The sequence below is a fragment of the Lactuca virosa genome, chromosome 5, assembly GCF_052849685.1.
Source record: "Lactuca virosa cultivar CGN04683 chromosome 5, Lactuca_virosa_CGN04683_v6, whole genome shotgun sequence".
In the NCBI taxonomy this organism is placed as follows: domain Eukaryota; kingdom Viridiplantae; phylum Streptophyta; class Magnoliopsida; order Asterales; family Asteraceae; genus Lactuca; species Lactuca virosa.
Window position 1 is genome coordinate 8,824,287 of NC_136430.1, and position 23,079 is coordinate 8,847,365.

Sequence of the window (23,079 nt, forward strand, 5' to 3'; positions counted from 1 at the left end):
TTCTCATTGAAACAAGGATTCTAATTACTCCCACTAGCTTTGACATATATATGGTTTATCTTTATTTCTCGAAATTCAAACTCTTTGAACTTTCTCATTGACACTACTAGAAAAACAGCCTTTTACGACGCTCATTGCGCGTCGTAAAAGGCTCAGACGACGCGCAAATGCCCGTCAAGGAAGGCCCTGTCATAAAGAGAGACGACGCGCATTGACGATGCGCAATTACGACGCGCGTTTACGACACGCAATGCGTATCAAGGAAGGCCCTGTCATAAAGGAAGACGACACGCATTCGCGTGTCGTAACCTTACGAGGCGCGTGTTAATGACACGCAATGCGTATCAAGAAAGCCCCTGTCAAGAAAGGCCATGTCATAAATGAAGATGACACACATTTTTGCGTATCATAATTTTAAATGTTTAAAAAAAATATTATTTATAGATTTACTTATTTTCAAATTAAATTTGTATTTAATGTTTCATAATAGAAAATAAAATATCATATACAAAAAATAGAATCCATTGCATAAATTTAATGTCATACAATTCTATTTCTTACAATATATAAATTTGCATCTAATCTACTATGTACATCAAATTCCAACTAAGTAAAGTTGCATCTTGCCTTTCATAATTCTTTAAGACTAATGCTCCAAACAGCTGATTATATGGATAAGCAGTTGTACATTGGCCCATCTCACTCAATAATGACTTAGCCAAATTCAACTCCAAGTCTTTACTGCATCTTGCTGATAATGCTGCAAGATTTAAATCAAGTGGCTTCATATTCCTTTCTTCCATCAACTTTACCTGATGCACAAAATACACAGAAACAAAAAAAACACACAAACATGATTAATGACTAATACAATGTATGCACAAATCCTAACTAAATTGACTTTATTTACCCCTTTGCAGATTCTAACTACTAATACTAATTTGTTATTGCTAAAAAGAAAAAAAGTCACCTGTTCTTTTAATTCTGGAATATTTAAACATGCAGTCAAAATCCCAAGAGCAACATCCATTGTAGAGGCAAGTTCATTTTCAAATTTTCTATGTCTATCAGGACGTGCAACTATTTTGTAATTAAAAACTTCCTGTTTTAAAGCATAATAATAGATTATTAGCAACTCCAAAAACCAATTTAATAATAATATAGATAAGCTTCCGGTGAATTTTAAAACCTCAGGTAAGACTCTGAGTAGTTCTAGGAAACTTGGAACGATATCAGGATTTGAGTTCATCTCCCCAATCTTCAGCAGGAACTTCAACAGTCAATGCAGCAACAGCAAGACTCTTCAGCTAAGTCCTTTGCATAAAGAAAATACATGTCAGTTTAAATATTTTTGGAAAATGACAAAAAAGAAAGGGAATACTGAATACCTTGACAGCATCAACATTTTTTGCTTCATATCAGCATCAACATTGTAAGAAGTGATTGGGACAATTAGGCTCTGTTTCAACCATTTGGTTTTGGTGTAATTTCATCTGAGGTATGCAAATTAAATATTAAATATAAAATATAAAATATAAAATATAAAGTATAATATATAACCCTAGAAATGAATCAAAAAAGTTACTGATTACTCTTACTTTGAGAAATTTTTCAGAGACAGGTCCATCATTTTCAGCCATTGACAATTCCTGGACAACTTTTTCAAGTCCTTTGCTAACTGCTGCTGAGAAATTTAGAATAGAACTGGAATTTCTACAGAAATTAAGAATTTATAAAAGGGGACAAAAGGGGAGTTGGGAAATACCTTTTCATCATCTTGTAACAATTTATATATTCTTGCCCATAGCCCCGCCTTTCCATGAGCTGCAATCAAAGTCATAATTATGGTTATGCCTTTGATTTGAAAGTGGCATACTGTAAAAACTCAGACATGGCTATAATGGAGATAACAGGGATAGATATATATACCTTAAACAAATTAGCTTCCAGATCAGATTGAGAGCTGCAAAAAAACTAATATATGTTAAGGTAGTATTTGGAGGATGTAATATGATGACATACACGTCCAGAAGGCTATTATCTATGAGCTTGACCAACACCAAGGGCATTATTGGTAGAAATAATGTTACTATTTGTAGGGTTGATAGGGATAATGTCTCCTCACTTTGTTCATGTACTGAAGCTCCCTGTTGAATATATTATGTTTTTCTATGCATATGGGAACATGGGGAGGAGTCCTATGGGGGTAGATTTGTCATTTGACATACCGGTGACTGAACTGGAGGTGAAGACAAAGCATTTTCATGAAATTTTTTGTTCATATGAATTCCTTCTACATAGGGCAATTAAGCCAACTAACTTGACTAAGTTGACATGGTTTCTAATTGGAACTAGTTTCTAGATGATGAATGGAATATAAATTCAAGTAGGGTTTTGAAGTTTGAACAACAGATATGTTGTTACCTTAACGAAGCCAGGTGGACCAATGATAACAAGATCTTCAAGTGCTTCTACTTTGTTGAGGCATTCCAAGAAGGGTGTTGCTTCCTTGTTGTACTTGTTGGAATCTCTGCAGAAATTTCTCTCTTTGATCTGGTGCTATTTCAGTTCTTCCACGGAATTGTCCCTATTAAAAAAAAATTAAAAAGTATTTTAGTTAATGTAGATACAATGTATAGTATAGCAATATATATAGCATACCCCTTCATGTTGAGTTTGGAAGGAACTACCAGGTCTCCACTGAATGCCAGGAACACCAGAAGGTGAAAAGACTCTTGTGCCCATGCCACCACCCTCACCACCATTTCCATTATCACCATCAGTACTTTTGACACCACTTTGTGGCAACATCATTCTGCTACTCAAAGATGAAACAGGAGGATGCTGCTGAACCATTCTCTCATCTGTCCCTAACATAGGCCTCTTAGCCATTTCAGAAGCTTGACCAACACCAAGGGCATTATTGGTAGAAATAATGTTATTATTCGTAGGGTTGATAGGGACAGTAACTGAAGATTGACTTGTCAAACTGGTCAAACTGGTCAAACTGCCCCTCCCGAGATTCCTTAATCTGGATTCACTAAGGGCAGGAGATGATTTACGAACAGGGAATCCTCCGACTTCTTCTTCCTTGTTTATAGGTGAGGAAGGGATGGTGGAGACTGAGACTGAATTGTCTAAAACGCCCCTCACCGGACTTGGACTTGGAGGGACTGAAGAGGTGGTGAGATTATGAGATGGAGTGGGGACAGTAATAGGGGTTGCGTGGGTCCCGGATGGTGTTGGAGGAGATGATGAGATGGCAATGGCTTTTGGAGGTGGGGTCCGTGGCCCATGCTCTGATATATTTTCTTGAGATAATGTCTCCTCAGTTTGTTCCTGTACTGAAGCTCCCTGTTGAATATATATATATATATATATATATATATATATATATATATATATATATTTTCCATAAATCAAAAAGAATACACAAAATCATGTCTTTCTATGCATATGGCAACATGGGGAGGTGTCCTATGTCCTATAATGAAGCTGACAAGGTTATTCCATTTCCTTTTCTTTTCTGTTGTTAACCTTTGAACAATGTTCCGGACATATGAAGAATTATTATACCTTCGGATATGCATTGATCAGTTGTAATCGCTTAAAGTAACAATGTTCCGGACATATGAAGAATTATTATACCATAATGACCTGTTCTTTTTAGTATCCTCCAAAGGGTACACTGAAGATGATATGTAATTTTCCTCCAAGATTGTTTTGAACAATGGTGTGTCCCCAAGGGCAATGCCATGATTTGTTGCAACTCTTTATGTTGGATAAGAAATTGGAACTTGAATCTTCATTGCCTTCTGTAATCAAAAGACATATGCAACTTTTCATAAGAAATACAAATTCATTTAGCAACTTTTTCACAAATCAAATTGAGAAGTATAAACTAAAATGAGGAAGTTTTACCTTTGTCTTGCTCTGTTGGGAGCTCCATTACGACCCCTGTCCTGCTTGCTTCTCTTATGACCCCTGAAGTCCAAAGTCGATTCATGAAGTCCAAAATCGATTGCAAGAATGGAACTGTAAGGATGAACAGATGGGGTGATTAAAGGCGACGATAATTTTTTACTGAATTTCTTTATTGCGGGTCTGCTTTTACTTAAGCCCTAATTTATAGAATCGATGCAATACACTGAAACTTTAGCTCTAATTTATGCCAATGGTTTATAGAATTCTGAGATGGGAACATAGAAGGAAACACAAATGACCCAAAAAATATTTGAACATGCTGAAAACGATGCCAAAGAAGAAAATACCTTCTGATGGGTGAGTTGTGCCCGACGGCTAGGAGGTCGTAGAAATTGAGAGAAGGGATCGAGCACATAGAAATTGAGAGAAGATATCGAGTGATCCATGAGCAACCTTTTAGCCAAATAAGGATACCAAGCAGCTCGAAGCCTAGAGCCTTAGAATTAGGTGAAACACAATTTTCTTTGGGAAAGTGGCGAAGCCTCAAACCTGCAACACAAATGATTCATAGGTTTTAGGGAATTTCAATTAGATTGTACACATAGGGGTTTTGCTACTAAATTCTGAGAGAGAGAGAGAGTAACAGTTATATCTAAACATAGTCGTTACTTACCAATAACATATTAGAGCTTTAAAACCCTAATCTTGAAGAAATTATGAGGAGTCTTTGAAATATGCTTCTACTTCAGTCTTGAGTTCTGCTAGAAGGCAGAAGGAGGTGTTCTCGCTTGTGTGTGTTCCCGGTACGTCTACAGAGACAGAGTTGAGGAAGAGAGACAAATCGATTTATTCAGAAAGCGTGTTAAATTTTTTGAAGAGATGGTGGGAGGAAGCGTGAAGTCAAAGAAGACAATGTTTGGGTGATGTGATCTTATAAACAGGAACTAACATTTTGATAAATGTTAGATTGATACACACAGACCATCTGGAGAATGTTGAAGTGAAAAAACCCTAGTTATCGTGTGGGGGACTTTAGGGTTATTTTGGGATGCTAAGGGTCAGTAGAGGGAATAAGGGATAATGAGAGAGGATCGAAGGCGGGGGTTTTAATTTTTTTGGATTCGATTTACCGCCTTGGCTATTAACAAGCGCGTTTCATTAAAAATTATAAAACGACATGCTTAGATGACACCCATTTTAAATAAGCGCCCTCCGTGTTTATTTTTCTGACATTAATTGTAGGGCACGCATAAATGCGTGACCTCTATCCTTCAAATTTTAGAAGAGATTACATTATTTTTAGGGCGCACGCTTTTGCGTATCGTAAATCACTACGTGTCATTGTTGGCGCGTCATTAAAGTGCTGTTTTCTAGTAGTGTGGAATAATGATCCATCTTGCGAGATGCTTATTTCGGTCCATAAATGAACTTGTTAAGCTTACACATCCTTCAAAATCTATCTTGGTTTAATTATGTGTTTGTTCCTATCCATGTTTATCTCTTCTTGAAGATCCACTTGCACTTAAGGGTTAAGGTCAAGTGTTTGATCTACCAAATTATACATGGATTGAATCTCGCTTTCCATTTCCTCCTTCTCTGTTGTAGCCTTTAGGGCCTACCATAGCTTCCGATAGCTGGTACACTCTGATTTCTCCACCCAGTGAATCATTTACCTCATTAATATAAACTCTTATATAACTAGGTTCATGACGTCTTCTATCAGATCTATAAGGAAAAAGTGGAAATATGTCGGTTTCCTTAATAGCTCTTTAAATTCCAAATTGAATGCTATCTCCAACTTTAGGCTCTTCGTTGGTTGACTCTCAAACCTTATCAAGAGCAATCTGGCTCCCACTAGCCCTTTTGGAAATCAGCTCCCTCTCTTGGAAGACCGCCCTTTGAGCAACATACACTTTGTTCTCAGAAGGATTGTTAAATAGTTATCCAAAATGCTTGATGGGTTCTCCAACGAGTTAACACATCTCTATTCAAAGTTCTAGATTGTCGAGCGCTTCACGATGAGTGTAAGCCTCATAATCGTAGACTTACATACATGGCAGTGAGGATAGAATCCAACTTCACATATAATAGAGTGTTTCAAGAACCTACTTAGTTGGCACAAGACCAAAGGACTTCTTGTAACACTATTCATGGTACAATACACGAATTGTTAGTGTGCATAATGCGACTCATCTAGTACAAAATCAATGAATGATTTGTTTCTATATCCAACTAACACTTCCTAGTGGCAGTGTTTGGGTGGAGACAGATCGTGAAACTCTTTCACAATTACTTAGATGATTGATAAAGTTTGGATTGAGATTCTCACTATAAGTGTCTCATCCTATTGCCCAATTGATTCTGAACTTTGCTTTATGAGAGCTCTGAACACCTGAAAGGTTCCAGACTCACACTCATACGAAGTTGGTCTCACCATGTATCGTGGTTAATCTGAACGGTCTATTAGAGTGAACTAATTCCAACAGATACTCACATCACCCAGTGATGCATTCATCATCTATCTTGATAAACAAGATTTGCATTTATCATAAGACTCGAGGTCAAATGATATCCAAAATCTGATCCAACCGGATATTTGGTAATGCATTTCTCATTTATGTATCCAAGACTATGATTCCACAAATACATTTCACCCAAAACTTTGGATGTATTTGAATAAGTACATACTGTGATTAATCTGAACGGTCCATTCACAATAATACACCTTGTTCAAATATTTGAATCAACTTTGAACTATTGTTACTATACTAGTTTCATAGTATAAACAATTTCAAATTATAACACCATAGACTACACATTTTGAAAAGAGTTGTCTTTTGATCCTATGAATGTAGCAAGGGCTTGGCATTCATGATCAAATTATCTTCTCCATGTTTTAGTCTTCTTACTTCATTTCAGCAACGGCACATTCTTGCAAATGTCAGTTCTAAAATACTCAAGGTTCGGAAGTAATGTTTTGATGGCATTATAAATCCATATATTTGATTGGACATCAAACATGGAAGAACAAGTTATCTTTTTGATCTTATGGAAAGTAGCATGGGCTCGTGACCCATGATCAAATTTAACTTCTTCATGTTTCAGTCCTTTCTCCTCAAATATACATTTGGGCAGGTTTGCTTTCTTAGTCCTTTTCTTGTTATGGAAACAAATAGCTATCACAACATGTCTCAGAATAGGCCTTCCTTTGTCCTAGGTGTTTGGGCCTAGATTAGGTATACCAGCACTAATCGCATTTTAAACCATGGGCAATTGGCTTTCTTCTTCTTGACACTTCTATTCATGATAATAAATTATGGGAGTGTTTTGAAGTATGAGTTTCTATGATTGGCCATGTTAGTTCCAAAAGGAAACCTCAACATGTTACACAACTCCTTCATGGACATTCCAAGTTGTTCATATCAAAATCAAAATGAATTGATCATACGTACATGTTGGCTAGTTGACTAACCCTAGTCAACTTCTAACTCAAGGAAATTCTATTTTACTTCAATATGTCAATTTACAACGTACATTTGATAATTGCTCTTTCTAACAATTTAGAATGCAATGTTTAAAGTAACCTAGGAAGAGCTTTAACAAAGGCATGATCTTTCCTTTCGTTTACGAGAGCTATTCCCAAACTACGAATTTTTTGACAGGATTGATCATCCTCATAGCTAGTCCTTTCAAAGGTTTTATAGCAATAGATTTTAGTGGATAAGGTTATAGACATCATTCAATGACAAATTCCATTATAGTTTGTTTTACTTATCCTTATAAAATAATCACCCTAAATAAAATTATTTTAGAACGCTAGGATCCATATTTGGCTCCATGATGTGTAAAGGGATGCGATAAACACACCATAAAGTTATTTAGGTAGGCAAAGCCCTTTGCCAATTTCGATCACTACGAAATTCCTAGATCTTTGAGATTCATTGACTATCAATGGCATGTTAATCTCGGATTATGTTCATCTCAAATTCAATGACAGGGTCGCCGCAGATCACTGAAAAGATGGTGAATCGACCATACAAAATTGAATGGTCCCCTGCTCAAGTTACGCTTGAGATTCGCGAGTTCCACATCATTCTCTACCTATACTCTCAAATTGACGTGTCGGTTAACCACGCGAGCTCCATCAACAAGTTATAAAGAGAATGTGCAACTTTTATGGATAACATAAGATTCACATTAAATAGATTGAGAATTAACCTTGCAAAATCGCATGGTCCCCGGCTCAAGTTACGCTTGAGATTCGCGAGTTCCATATCATTCTCAACTATTCCCTGGATTGATGTGCCGGTTAACCACACGAGCTCCACCAACAGAATATAAAGAGAATGTGCAATTTTCATGGATAATATAAACTCACATTCTATTAATAAAATGGGATTTTGTTTTATACTTGTATTTAGAATACTTTTAGATTGACCATTATCACTATCAAACCCTTTCAGTAACTCCATTCTCAAAATGCAATTGGGCGGTGAGGGTGGTAAGCGCGAAACATATTAAAAACTGACCTCATTAGGAATATAAGAGACCTCCTTAAACCTCTACATTAGAACGGGTGAGCCTAGTCGAGGTAAGACTGACAATGTCAATATTTAAACACGCGAGGGCGCATGTTGTAACTTTCTTATATATATAATAACCACAATTCTAATATATATATATATATATATATATATATATATATATATATATATATATATAAGGGGTAAATTTAAAACTCTTTAAATTTAGTTGTCTATTATTAATTCTAATTAACTGCGAGGACGCAATGTAACAATTAATAAATCATGAGGGGGTGATATTCAAATTTATAAATCGCTTTTATAAATAATATTAAATATTTAAATTCGCTATTTAAATAATAGATAAATATTCAAATTCAAATAAACACATTTAAATAATATATATCAATTATCAAATAAATATTCAAATTCAAATAAACATATATAATAATATTTATCCATTATCAAATAAATATTCAAATTCAAATAAACATATTTAAACAATATTTATCCATTTTCCAGATTCAAAAACAATTTAAATTAGGTATTTATCCATGTTTATCAAAGCTACATATTCGAAAAATGGCAAAAAGTCTGAAACCCTAGATTCTGCTGAGCTCACGTCGTGAACTCCTAGTTCACGTCGTGAGCTGCGACTAAGGTTTTAACACGTTACGAAATTTTAATCTAATCTTCTTCCATTCAGTTTCAAACAAGTTTTTACAGGAAACATGGATCTAGGGTGAATGTAACCATGAACCAATGGCTCTGATACCACTGTTGGGTTACCTACGCATCAAATACACTCTAAAACTAGGCAGCGGAAATAATCGAAACAATGATATACCTAAGTGTACATGCAACCTATGGATCTATGGCTTCATGCTAATTACATCAACCCTAGAAAACAAAAACAGAAGTAAGAAAACTTACCTCTTATGTCACACCCCCAAACCAAGGATGGCGGAAACGTCCGGGGGTGGAGGACTTCATGTGTAGTATCATAACAACAATTGTAATAGTAATTCAAGCAAACACAACCAACATATATATAATTGAAAAAGTTACATCATTGTATGAATTACATGTTTACGAATCAATTACAATATGTTGACAAAATATGAAATAGTAGACGCCTTAGCGTCCCATCCTCAAAAGCACTTGATTACCTGTTTAATGATTTCCTGAGAATACAAGTTGTTTGAAAAAGTGTCAACACAAAGGTTGGTGAGTTCATAAGCTTTTGTTTGGTATTATTAAAAGCCTTTCGTTTGTGAAAGTAGTATTTGTGTTAGAAAATCCAATATTTTCCTTAATGTGTAAATGTAGTCTTAAAACCCAAAGACCGAAATGTACAAGTAATTTGTCATATTTATAGTAAAACAATGCAAGTTTAAATCGACATAAACTCATTAAATTTTAATGAAGTTCCCGTAAATTCCAACGTTTATTAATACTTTATGTGAGTTATTATAACCATGCTATGACCTAGTTGGCCTGAAACGACGTTCTTCAGGCGTCGGAAATGTTATGACATTTGTCACCCCAGACCTGCCGGTCTAGCTGTTGCATGCAGCTTAGGTGTGGGTTTGTCAAACCCAATATAGATCTATACACAAGTATCACGCTCTCCCTCAAGGAGACTCTGGTTACAATACAGGACTTAATGGTAATTTGAAGTAAATGTCTCACAAAGTCATTAACGGAATTACGTGTTATGAAAACTTGGTACCGTATGGCCGTACCTTGCTTAATGAAAATATCCTTTGTATAAATGTACCCTTTTTAAATGTATTTGATATGTAATGTATCATAAACTATACCTATTATAGTTTATCAACCAAGGGTAGTACGTGGTAATGTATGCAAACTATATTCAAAATAGTTTATTAAATGTTTGAATGTATCGATTGTACTTTGATTATAATCACTTGTTATTCTTTATATTTTATATGACCAAATCCATTTGTAAACTGATGTGTGTCTAAATATTAAGATAAAATGTCATATATTGCAATAACATATAATCACATAAAGATATACACCTTGCTCAACATGTTACAAGGTGAAATGAAATTAACAGCAACTTTTCGTTGAAAAACAGTTTCTGTTACTGTTCTTAGAAAATTTATAAAAAAATCATCAAAGCTCTAAATCCAAATCCGCAAATTTTGAGAGTTTGGAATATGAGTCTAGTTTGTTCGTAAATTTTACCATGATTTTTAGTGATCTCTAACAGAGGTGAAAATGTTCATAATCACAGACTGGTCCGGGTTTGCCTCTGAAATGACAGGCAGTTTTGTAAAAATCACCATAAATTGTAGAAAAATCATATGGAGATGTGCAAGTAGCCATTTTAAAGCTAAGAGTTTGAACTACTTGCACCTGGAACAGTTTTGAAAACTAAAATATTTAAGTTGACCAAAACAGTCCGTGATTAACGTCCATCTTTTCTGATGTAATCTGTTAGAAAAAGTTTAATTGTGTTCTTGATGATTTTACTTGTATTCCCCCCTTAAAACTTAAGAAAAACATGTAAATGTAGGGGTATGAACTCACCTTATGTGATTTCAGTAGATGAAAGTGAGATAGGGGAAGTGTTCAACCCAAGAACACTAAGAAGATGTCTTGATGATTCGAGAATCTAACACCGAATAAGATGGAATTTGTGTAAGATATCAATGATTTGAGTAGAATGAAGTTTAATAATTATGTGAATGATGAAGATACTTACTAATTGAAGGAAGAAATCCCTGGAGAAAGCCTTGAAGTTCTTGAAATTGAGAGAAAAGATGAGAGAATTTTGGAGAGTGTCCTTTGGTTGCTAAGTGTAGAATGAAAGAACTTTATGGAGAATGAGGAGAGAGGATCAATCCTCCAGCTCTTAGAACATGGGAAGAGCTGGAGATTGGGTGTAAAGGTCCACTAAGGTGACAAGGAGTAGTGGGAAAGAGTGGATGATCATAGAGTGAGGTGGTGGTGGCTTGCTTTTGTCATAAAATAAGGAAAAGCAAATATTCCCTCAATAATTAGTCCAACCACCAATTCTTTTAATACATTTTTCTAAAAACCCTGGAGATTTATATATTTTGGGGCCTTAGTTTATAAAATAAAGTTTTGGGTGAAAATCCCACGTTAAAATAATGAAAAACGAAGTTAAAACGAAGTCGTAGTCGAAAAACCGGAAAAATTATGACACGCAAACATGCATGTCGTCTTCTTTTATGACAGGGGCTTCCTTGATACTCATTGCGTGTCATCAACACGCGAGTCGTAAGGTTACGACAGACAAATGTGTGTCGTCTTCCTTTATGACAGGGACTTCGGTCCTGAAGCTTCAGTTTTGGGTCCTTAAGCCTATTTTACCCGTTTTTACCCCATTTCAAGTGGTTTTTGACCCAGTTAAGGGTCGGGATGGCCCGAATGATTACAAAAATTTAAAGGAACTTTTGAGAGAGATTTGGGAGAGATTCGGGAGAGATTTTAATAGAGAGAGGTTGAGTGAAAGAGATTGTGAGAGGTTTCGTTTGTGATCTTTTTGAGTGTCCGGCTTCGCAACGAAATGTCCATAAACCCCGTTAAGCCATGATTTAGTGTCTTACACAATCCCGATGATTGTGCAATAGTGTTTTATCGCTTTGGTTTGTTGTTTAGCACTGTTAAGGCTAAGGAAAATCAAACACATGAATTTTTCAAATGATGTTTTCTCATTGAAATAGCGAATTGTATAATGTAAACCCTAACATACAAGGGTTAATGGAGTTGACCGGTTTGACTTGTTGACTTTGTTTGACTTTGACTTGAGCGAAATTTGACGGTTGTCACATCATCCCCCCGTTAGAGGGAATTTCGTCCCGAAATTTGCATTTTGACTGGGACTTCAAGAGTTTGGAAAAAGATGTGGAAAACTTCTCGTAGTACAAGAAATTGATTATGGCGAGGAACAACCTGCCTGATGTCACATGACGACCTTGGAAATTTCTTATTGTAACTTGAGCTGAGTCAATTTAAAAGGAGTTTATTGTTTTAGGATGATAGAGTATTCTATGTGTGCTTTTATACTCCCTGTTTTATCCTTGGTATTACCACTATGAATATTTTATAGTTAGCGAGTTCCATCATTACGAATGTTTCAACAAATTTTGACAAAATTTGCATTATAAGTCCTACTAGTTCTTTTATAGTCGATTGGCGTAAACTAGTCGTATATCATTAAGATTGCAAGGGCATTTTGGATGGGTGACCCCGCCTTAAGCCCACAACCAAACAAGGAACAGGGAATGAGGCGGAATCACACATTCTAAGTCCATAGAATCTTAATGATATATGACCATAACGTTTACACTAGCCATCATAGATTCCAGGGGCGTAGTATTATTGGGGCCAGGAGTAGGAATTGTAGTTCAAAATAAAATTGTTATAAGCCTGCTATCTTCAAACTTGGGCTTTGGCCCCTCCCGATTCCTAGTCAGAATGGTCCAATACTCTTGCCCGCTCCAAGTCGAGAGTTGATTCATGTGGCTTGAGCTTAGGCTTGGGTCTTAGAGAAAGAGGCAATGCGTCAGGCTGGCTTCACAGAGCTGCAAAAACTCTTCTCTCTCGACAGTGGATAGATAACATGCCTCGGCTCTTCAGGCCCACATTGCCTACTGGGCCAACTCAAATGAACATCCACTTTGTTACCCCACTTGGGTTATAGGCAAGTGTTACCAAGCCCGATATCAAGAAATCAAAATCGATTCATCCCTATTTGCCCAATTCGCTGCCTATCTCGCCTGCTGTTCGTTTCTCGTTGTCTCGCTAAGTCAGTCGCCTGGTCTCACTCTCGCCAATCGCCATCGCCTAATGCCCAAATCCCTATTCACACTTCACAGAAATCAGGTATGTAATCCCGAGACCCATATCCTGTTCAGCTGTTCTTTCTTTTCTGATTGTAAGATTGTTGATTGTTGGTGTTGGCGTATTGCACTGCTGCTGCTGTTTTCAGTCAATCCGTTGCCTATTTATGCGTTACTACTGTCTTACTGAGTTTCTTTTTAATTTGGCTGTCATTTGTGATTTGGCGATTTTCCAATTTGATTTACTAGTTATGAACTTATAGATTTGGTTATTGTTAAATGAGTTATTGGTTATTGTTCAAATTTTGATTTTGATTTTTTTTTTTTTTAATTTCAGTTTATAATATTTTCGGCCCCCCTCCCCCAAGTTAATTGTTCAAGCTCCGCTACTGATAGATTCACTGGTAAAAACCCTGAGTTTTTACATAGATGATAAGACTTATTTGGGTTTTGCCGTGTTCCCAAGATTCATGGTTTATAGACTTGAATAGATGCTAGTTTTAGTAATAAAAAGAAATTTAGAATTTAAATGTCGATGTTAGATGCTTGTACTGATATTTAAGGGGTTAAAAAAAATAAAGTTTTATTAGTTACCTATAGCGACACTCAAGTCATAATTTGCATGTGTGAAGACTTGGAGTACTTTCTAATGAAAAGTGTGCTACTGGGGAAATTCGAAACTGGTACGTAGCTTCAAAGTCAAGAATATGCAGTAGGCATGTGATGCATTAAATGCATGAGGCACAAAAGTCCTAATTTGCAGCAACATATACGTATATGTGTGTGAATTGAAGAAGAAGGTTACGGCTCAAAGACCATTCATTTCCTCTTTATTTTTTTTTATTTATTACTCCTCCCACTTACCTTATATAAATCATCACAGAAGAAGGGTACGGCTCAAAGTCCATTCATTTCCTCTTTATTTGTTATTCGTTACTTCTCCCTCACAAATGGATCCGCCTGCAGATCATCAAAACCCCATAGATGACCTCGATCGGTTTCAGTACTTTGATCATCAGGATCTGTTCAGGTATATATAAATGTCACTCATTACACCATCTTTCGCACAGAAAAGTGATTTTGTTTATATTGATCAAAACATGGTTTGATTTTTGCAGTGGTGACCTGCTCAACCATCAGGATTTCGAGTTGTCGGAAAAATCGCATGAAGTGCTCGATCAGAATGTTTTCACAGTACTTAACAAAGATCAAAACATCATTTCTAGAAATGAGTTTCATGATCTTGATCCCCTTGAAGACATAAGCTTATGGGATTGTTGGGAGGATGGTAATTTACCATTGGTTAGTTTCAGTGAAGACTGTAAATCCGGTGGTGAGGCTACAGGTAGTTCTAGTGCTGCCACCACTGATCACGGTGGCCGGAAGGTGGCAAATAGATTGAGACCATTGGAGTTTGAAGAGATAGCGAAGTACTTTGAGATGCCGATAATCATGGCAGCAAAGGAACTAGGGATAGGGTTAACATTGTTGAAGAAAAGATGCAGAGAGCTAAACATAAACAGATGGCCTCATAGAAAACTTAAGAGCCTTCAATCCCTCATTCAAAATGCCAAGGTAAACTACGATAATAACCTTCTATACATTACTCATGCATGCATGCATGCACTTGGTAACCAAAGTAGTTTTGGTATTTTCTAAAATTTTAATTATTAGTTTCTTTATAACATAAACATAGGCCCTAGGCATATGCCACATCGAATCAATTGTTTTACTATGATTTCTGATTTATATTTACATAAACTTAACTCATTGTAAATTTTATGAACTCACACGAAAAATATATTGCATCTACCTAAAAAAACTAGGAGTTGGGATTAAAGGAGGAGGTAGAGACGTTAGCAGGGCACAAGAAGATGATGGAGAAATTGCCAGGTATGGAACTGACAGAAAGAACAAAGAAGCTTAGGCTAGCTTGCTTCAAAGCTATTTATAAGAAGAGAGGACTTAACAATCCTTAGTCCTTACCTTTTCTTTTAGCCATTTTGTTATCATTAGTGGATTTTAATCTACATTGTATGTGTTTTTCTCTTGATAGTTTGATACTCTTTTTTTTTTTTTTTTTTTTGTTTCATTTTATGTATTTGTCTATTGATTTTTAATGCAGAAAATTTTGTATAATTTGGGTATTATAGTTTGTATTATGTATTTAGCCATATTTTAGATTGCCGACACGACTACGCCGACGACTCTATACCATAGGTCTATATAAATAGACTTATGAATTTAGTAGGAATAACTTGATTATAATCTTGTGATTTGTTCCATGTCTGATCCACTCCTAAGATTCTCTTGACATGCCCCCAGTTATGTGTAATTAAAATTTTATTAGACTGTTGATCCTAATGAGTCTACCCTAAGTCCACAACCAAACAAGGAACAGGTCCTAAGGCGGACTCACCATTTCTAGGTCAATCATTCCTTAATTACACATAACTTCGAGGTACACCTAAAGAATCTTAGAGTTACCAGTTGTAAATTGTTTGTAATACCAAGTAGTGAGATTCAATGAAATAAAATGCATGCCTATTTCATTGATAAACCTTTTAGTAAATATCCTTACCATTTATATACACATGTATATTTTCGCACTTTAGTGAACTATTCTTGGTGTTTCTGTTAACGTCTTGGAGATGGAGTTATGGTAGTGGGTAGAAGTAGGTTTTGTACGGGCGTTAAAATTTACACATCATGTTGCTCCTGCGAGAATAGGGGTAGAAGAGATAATTAATAGACGCCTAATCCTATAATTACTTATAGGGTGATCCTTATTAGTTACGTCTATAATCACGTAGTGCATATCAGTTATACATAATTTGAGATAGAATAGACTTTCGAATAAATGACTCTACTCTAAGTCCACAACCAAACAAGGAACAGGAAGTAGAGCAATAGTCATAGATTCTGAGTCTATAATATCTTTAATTATGTATAACCTTGGCGTATGCACTCAGTTATCATAGGCCTACTAATAGAGGTCTTTAGTTTTCACATAAGTTGGTTATAGTATCACCAAATACTCCTATAGTATTTTTAGCTGTTTAGATTCGATTCTTAAAGTATTCTCTGTAGGGTGTAGTTAGGTTGATAGATTTGTTGCCCATTATGACTATCCCCCAGTATATGTAAGTCACTCCTCGGACAGATATAGTTGATCAGGCTATATCCTTCCCAGACTTGATTTACATATACCAAGGCATACCCATAATGTACAACTCCTCTTCTTTTATTTTATGTTCTTCTAGTTATGACACTATATGAGCATGTATGCATGTATTTATACTTTTAATAAAAAAATCATTTATTTTCTAAAAGTATATTTATTTGAAAAATGCACAAATCAGAGACTATTAGTCCCAATTGTGTTTATAGTTTGTATATCTTATGTGGTTTGATATACTTAATTCACTATAAACTGTGCTCTGATACCAATCTGTCACACCCCCAAACCAAGGATGGCGGAAACGTCCGGGGGTGGAGGACTTCATGTGTAGTATCATAACAACAATTGTAATAGTAATTCAAGCAAACACAACCAACATATATATAATTGAAAAAGTTACATCATTGTATGAATTACATGTTTACGAATCAATTACAATATGTTGACAAAATATGAAATAGTAGACGCCTTAGCGTCCCATCCTCAAAAGCACTTGATTACCTGTTTAATGATTTCCTGAGAATACAAGTTGTTTGAAAAAGTGTCAACACAAAGGTTGGTGAGTTCATAAGCTTTTGTTTGGTATTATTAAAAGCCTTTCGTTTGTGAAAGTAGTATTTGTGTTAGAAAATCCAATATTTTCCTTAATGTGTAAATGTAGTCTTAAAACCCAAAGACCGAAATGTACAAGTAATTTGTCATATTTATAGTAAAACAATGCAAGTTTAAATCGACATAAACTCATTAAATTTTAATGAAGTTCCCGTAAATTCCAACGTTTATTAATACTTTATGTGAGTTATTATAACCATGCTATGACCTAGTTGGCCTGAAACGACGTTCTTCAGGCGTCGGAAATGTTATGACATTTGTCACCCCAGACCTGCCGGTCTAGCTGTTGCATGCAGCTTAGGTGTGGGTTTGTCAAACCCAATATAGATCTATACACAAGTATCACGCTCTCCCTCAAGGAGACTCTGGTTACAATACAGGACTTAATGGTAATTTGAAGTAAATGTCTCACAAAGTCATTAACGGAATTACGTGTTATGAAAACTTGGTACCGTATGGCCGTACCTTGCTTAATGAAAATATCCTTTGTATAAATGTACCCTTTTTAAATGTATTTGATATGTAATGTATCATAAACTATACCTATTATAGTTTATCAACCAAGGGTAGTACGTGGTAATGTATGCAAACTATATTCAAAATAGTTTATTAAATGTTTGAATGTATCGATTGTACTTTGATTATAATCACTTGTTATTCTTTATATTTTATATGACCAAATCCATTTGTAAACTGATGTGTGTCTAAATATTAAGATAAAATGTCATATATTGCAATAACATATAATCACATAAAGATATACACCTTGCTCAACATGTTACAAGGTGAAATGAAATTAACAGCAACTTTTCGTTGAAAAACAGTTTCTGTTACTGTTCTTAGAAAATTTATAAAAAAATCATCAAAGCTCTAAATCCAAATCCGCAAATTTTGAGAGTTTGGAATATGAGTCTAGTTTGTTCGTAAATTTTACCATGATTTTTAGTGATCTCTAACAGAGGTGAAAATGTTCATAATCACAGACTGGTCCGGGTTTGCCTCTGAAATGACAGGCAGTTTTGTAAAAATCACCATAAATTGTAGAAAAATCATATGGAGATGTGCAAGTAGCCATTTTAAAGCTAAGAGTTTGAACTACTTGCACCTGGAACAGTTTTGAAAACTAAAATATTTAAGTTGACCAAAACAGTCCGTGATTAACGTCCATCTTTTCTGATGTAATCTGTTAGAAAAAGTTTAATTGTGTTCTTGATGATTTTACTTGTATTCCCCCCTTAAAACTTAAGAAAAACATGTAAATGTAGGGGTATGAACTCACCTTATGTGATTTCAGTAGATGAAAGTGAGATAGGGGAAGTGTTCAACCCAAGAACACTAAGAAGATGTCTTGATGATTCGAGAATCTAACACCGAATAAGATGGAATTTGTGTAAGATATCAATGATTTGAGTAGAATGAAGTTTAATAATTATGTGAATGATGAAGATACTTACTAATTGAAGGAAGAAATCCCTGGAGAAAGCCTTGAAGTTCTTGAAATTGAGAGAAAAGATGAGAGAATTTTGGAGAGTGTCCTTTGGTTGCTAAGTGTAGAATGAAAGAACTTTATGGAGAATGAGGAGAGAGGATCAATCCTCCAGCTCTTAGAACATGGGAAGAGCTGGAGATTGGGTGTAAAGGTCCACTAAGGTGACAAGGAGTAGTGGGAAAGAGTGGATGATCATAGAGTGAGGTGGTGGTGGCTTGCTTTTGTCATAAAATAAGGAAAAGCAAATATTCCCTCAATAATTAGTCCAACCACCAATTCTTTTAATACATTTTTCTAAAAACCCTGGAGATTTATATATTTTGGGGCCTTAGTTTATAAAATAAAGTTTTGGGTGAAAATCCCACGTTAAAATAATGAAAAACGAAGTTAAAACGAAGTCGTAGTCGAAAAACCGGAAAAATTATGACACGCAAACATGCATGTCGTCTTCTTTTATGACAGGGGCTTCCTTGATACTCATTGCGTGTCATCAACACGCGAGTCGTAAGGTTACGACAGACAAATGTGTGTCGTCTTCCTTTATGACAGGGACTTCGGTCCTGAAGCTTCAGTTTTGGGTCCTTAAGCCTATTTTACCCGTTTTTACCCCATTTCAAGTGGTTTTTGACCCAGTTAAGGGTCGGGATGGCCCGAATGATTACAAAAATTTAAAGGAACTTTTGAGAGAGATTTGGGAGAGATTCGGGAGAGATTTTAATAGAGAGAGGTTGAGTGAAAGAGATTGTGAGAGGTTTCGTTTGTGATCTTTTTGAGTGTCCGGCTTCGCAACGAAATGTCCATAAACCCCGTTAAGCCATGATTTAGTGTCTTACACAATCCCGATGATTGTGCAATAGTGTTTTATCGCTTTGGTTTGTTGTTTAGCACTGTTAAGGCTAAGGAAAATCAAACACATGAATTTTTCAAATGATGTTTTCTCATTGAAATAGCGAATTGTATAATGTAAACCCTAACATACAAGGGTTAATGGAGTTGACCGGTTTGACTTGTTGACTTTGTTTGACTTTGACTTGAGCGAAATTTGACGGTTGTCACATCTTATGATGCCCTTGATCTCCATGCTTGAGATCTTGAACCTCCATAAAGTTGCTTGGATGAAAGGACCCAAACCAGAATTCCTCTAATGGTATCACACCCAATGACACAAAAGAGTAGAATAAAAATAACTAGGAGAAGGGTCAATTTCACAAACCCAAAGGGGTTAGAAATCGTCCCTATGGGAATAGGAAGAAGGGTTGGCGAATACTTCAAGCCAAGGTGCAAGGAGGAATGAAATCCCTAAGGACCTATTTATAGCATTGGATGCCTCCTAGGGTTTAGTACTCCTTCCCATGTGGGATGGAGGCCCAACCACGAAATTTCACTCCTTTCCCATGTGGGATGGAGTGATTTTCATCCAACCCTAATTCCATAAGGGTTCTGGAACATTCCTGATTAACCAACTATCGATTAATGAATATTCAACCCTTTAATTAATTAAACTGTTAATTAATTCCCATAATATATTTCCAAAATATATTTCCAATTAGTTTCTAATTAATTATTAACCATAATAATTAATAAACCAATTTCTCCTTTATTTATTCTACTCAATTTGGGTCGTGAGGGCAACCCAAAATGACCCTGCTATTATTAGAAATATTCCAAATAGTTAATGACATTGGACACTATTCCAACAAACACATGCGCGTAGCATGTCCTCGAGCGTCTGAATCGTCCGCTCGCTCTGCCCGTCTGTCTGTGGGTGGTAAGCGGTGCTGAAATGCAATCGGGTACCCAACTCCTCATGAAATTTCTTCTAGAACCTGGAAGTAAAACGCACATCCCGATCCGAAACTATCGATGTTGGCACCCCATATTCGCCCATGGTAGGTCATAAGTCCCCGACTATCAGTCTCAAACTCAGTAATCTGCCTGATCACCTGCTCTCTCTTACGGTTCTCTGGTCTCATGGCCACCACTTGGGCCTCTCGGATGGTATCTAAGATTGGATTCATCACCGTTACCTCATACACACGTCTCGAATTGGCGCACTCGCTGCTCTACGGCTCAGGGCATCGCCTACCACATTAGCCTTGCCAGGGTGATACAGAATCGCACAGTCGTAGTCTTTCACTACATCCAACCACCTCCTCTGCCTCATATTCAGGTTGGGCTGATCCATAAGGTATTTTAGGCTCTTATATTCTGTGTATATGGTACACCGGACACCATAAAGATAGTGGTGCCAAATCTTGAGGGCGAATACCACCGCCCCCAACTCTAAATCATGGGTGAGATACCTCGTCTCGTGAGGATTCAGTTGCCTCGATGCATACGCTATCATGTGCCCCCTCTGCATCAACACATCACCCAATCCTGATGTGGATGCATCACAGTAGACTACAAAGCCCTCTACTCCCTCCGGAAGGGCTAACACTGGAGCTTCACACAACCTCTTGCAAAGATTCTCGAATTATGCCCGCTGCTCAGGACCCCAAGCAAAAGTAACACCCTTCCTGGTTAATCTGGTGAGAGGAACAGCAATCTTGGAGAAATCTCTGATAAACCTCCGATAGTAGCTGGCCAGACCCAGAAAACTCATGATCTCGGATGGGGATCTCGGCACCTCCCATCGCATAACTGCCTCAATCTTGGCCAGGTCGACCAAAGTCCCATTCTGGTTAACGAGGTGTCCCAAAAACTAGACCTCTCGTAACCATAAATCACACTTGGAGAATTTGGCATAAAGCCTTTCCATCCTCAATACTCCAAGAATCTCCGGAAGATGCTCCTCATGCTGTTCCCTAGACCTCGAGTACACCAAAATATCATCGATGAACACGATCATCGACCGATCCAACATGGGTCTACACACCCGGTTCATGAGGTCCATGAATGCTTCCGGTGTATTGGTGAGCCCAAAAGGCATCACCACAAACTCGTAATGCCCATAACGAGTCTGAAAAGCCATCTTCTGAATATCTTCCTCACAGACCTTCATCTGATGATACCCATATCTCAAATCAATCTTGGAGAACCAAGATGCTCCCTGTAGCTGGTCAAACAAATCATCGATCCTCGGCAGTGGATAACGGTTCTTGACCGTCAACTTGTTCAACTCTCGGTAATCGATGCACATCCGATGTGAACCATCTTTTTTCTTGACAAAAAGGATTGGCGCTCCCCACGGCGAGCTACTAGATCTAATGAAACCCTTCCTCAGTAGCTCCTGAAGCTACAAGGATAACTCCTGCATCTCAGGCGACGCAAGGCGATAAGGTGCCTTGGCAATTGGTGCCGCACCCGGAATCAGATCGATCCGGAACTCCACCTGTCTCTCAGGAGGCACACCCGTCAATTTCTCGGGGGAAAACATCCGGGAACTCACATACTACTAGAACATCGGAAATAGAACTAGGCCTCTCAGTGGCAACTTGTGTATCTATCACGTACGCTAAAAAGCCCATGCATCCCTGCTGTAGACTCTGCCTCGCCCTGGCGGCAGAGCAGAAAGCTGATCCCGATCTAGTTACCTCTCCATAAACAGTAAGTACTCCCCCACTAGGCTCTTGTATGGTCACCATCTGACGCTCATAGTCAATCACGGCTCCAAACCGGCTCAACCAATCCATGCCCACTATGACACAGACATCACTCATTACTATCGGCACCAGATCTATCGGAAACTCAACACCGAAAATCTCTAATACACATCTCCGGAATACATCAGTGGAAAAAACCGCATGCTCATCGGCTATAGAGACCCTCAGCGGTCGACTCAACGCATCGCGTCTAACACTAATGTGACGACTAAAGATCAAAGACACGGAAGATCGACTCGCACCCGAGTCAAATAACACCAAAGCAGGCACAGAATTCACAAGAAAAGTACCTATACGAAACACAGTATAAGCATAAACAAAACTCAAAATAACATGAATAAGGAAATACGTACCAGCAACGAAATCAGGTGCTGCGCGGACCTCCTCCGCTGTCAGCTGGAAAGTTCTCCCACGAGCTCTCGGAGTCTCGGCCTTCACTGGCCGGCCATCAGTAACGCGTAAATCAATAGGAGCAGAAGCCTGGGCTGATCCCTAAGTGAGTCGAGGACACTCGGACTTCCGGTGGCCAGTCTGGTTAAAGCAAACCGAAAATCCCTTAGGCTAGTCCTTCGCCATATGCCCCTCCTTGCCACATTTGTAGCAAATCCATGCTCAACAAGAACCCACGTGGCTTTTGCCGCACTTGCCACAATTGAATTAAACCTCATTTCTAAAAGCCAACCCGTCGAGTTTTCGAGGGAAACTCGACGTGTTGGAATTGTATGTCGTGCGCGGTTTTGAGGATCAACTCGATGAGTTGGGAAGGTCCAACTCGACGAGTTGGTCGCGGTTTGATAAATCCTAAATTCGTGGTTTTGCACCCTATTTAAACAACTTAAGCTCTAGGGTTCGGCCTCATTTCCAGCCTCCATCGTCCAAAACCCTAATCTCGAGACCCTAAGGCCAT

The 23,079-nt window shown here is 37.3% G+C and overlaps 1 protein-coding gene and 2 long non-coding RNA genes across 6 annotated transcripts; all 3 read right to left on the bottom strand.

The window, feature by feature from the left end:
* Window positions 1-506: 506 nt before the first annotated feature.
* LOC145113614 (uncharacterized) lies at window positions 507-4,954 on the bottom strand. Of its 4 annotated transcripts, none has more exons than XM_079049687.1 (13): window positions 4,598-4,954; window positions 4,272-4,473; window positions 3,922-4,035; window positions 3,658-3,815; window positions 2,662-3,354; window positions 2,425-2,587; window positions 1,930-1,963; window positions 1,766-1,824; window positions 1,599-1,684; window positions 1,389-1,493; window positions 1,190-1,314; window positions 971-1,102; window positions 507-812 (listed from the first exon to the last, which is right to left on the bottom strand). In XM_079049687.1, the coding sequence occupies exons 11-13, from the start codon at window positions 1,247-1,249 to the stop codon at window positions 579-581; spliced, it is 426 nt and encodes a 141-aa protein (XP_078905813.1). In that variant the 5' UTR covers window positions 1,250-1,314; window positions 1,389-1,493; window positions 1,599-1,684; window positions 1,766-1,824; window positions 1,930-1,963; window positions 2,425-2,587; window positions 2,662-3,354; window positions 3,658-3,815; window positions 3,922-4,035; window positions 4,272-4,473; window positions 4,598-4,954; the 3' UTR covers window positions 507-578. The 4 variants fall into 4 exon arrangements, with proteins under 4 accessions (XP_078905813.1, XP_078905814.1, XP_078905812.1 ...); XM_079049688.1 differs by having other exon boundaries at window positions 1,599-1,681; window positions 3,577-3,815; XM_079049686.1 differs by having other exon boundaries at window positions 3,577-3,815.
* A 4,518-nt stretch (window positions 4,955-9,472) lies between these two features.
* On the bottom strand, window positions 9,473-11,254 carry LOC145114886 (uncharacterized). The gene is made up of 3 exons (XR_013711307.1): window positions 11,182-11,254; window positions 11,007-11,091; window positions 9,473-9,631 (listed from the first exon to the last, which is right to left on the bottom strand). It is a non-coding gene; the product is annotated as an uncharacterized LOC145114886 (long non-coding RNA).
* Window positions 11,255-16,823: 5,569 nt separating this feature from the next.
* On the bottom strand, window positions 16,824-18,605 carry LOC145114800 (uncharacterized). The gene is made up of 3 exons (XR_013711236.1): window positions 18,533-18,605; window positions 18,358-18,442; window positions 16,824-16,982 (listed from the first exon to the last, which is right to left on the bottom strand). It is a non-coding gene; the product is annotated as an uncharacterized LOC145114800 (long non-coding RNA).
* Between the last annotated feature and the right edge of the window lie 4,474 nt (window positions 18,606-23,079).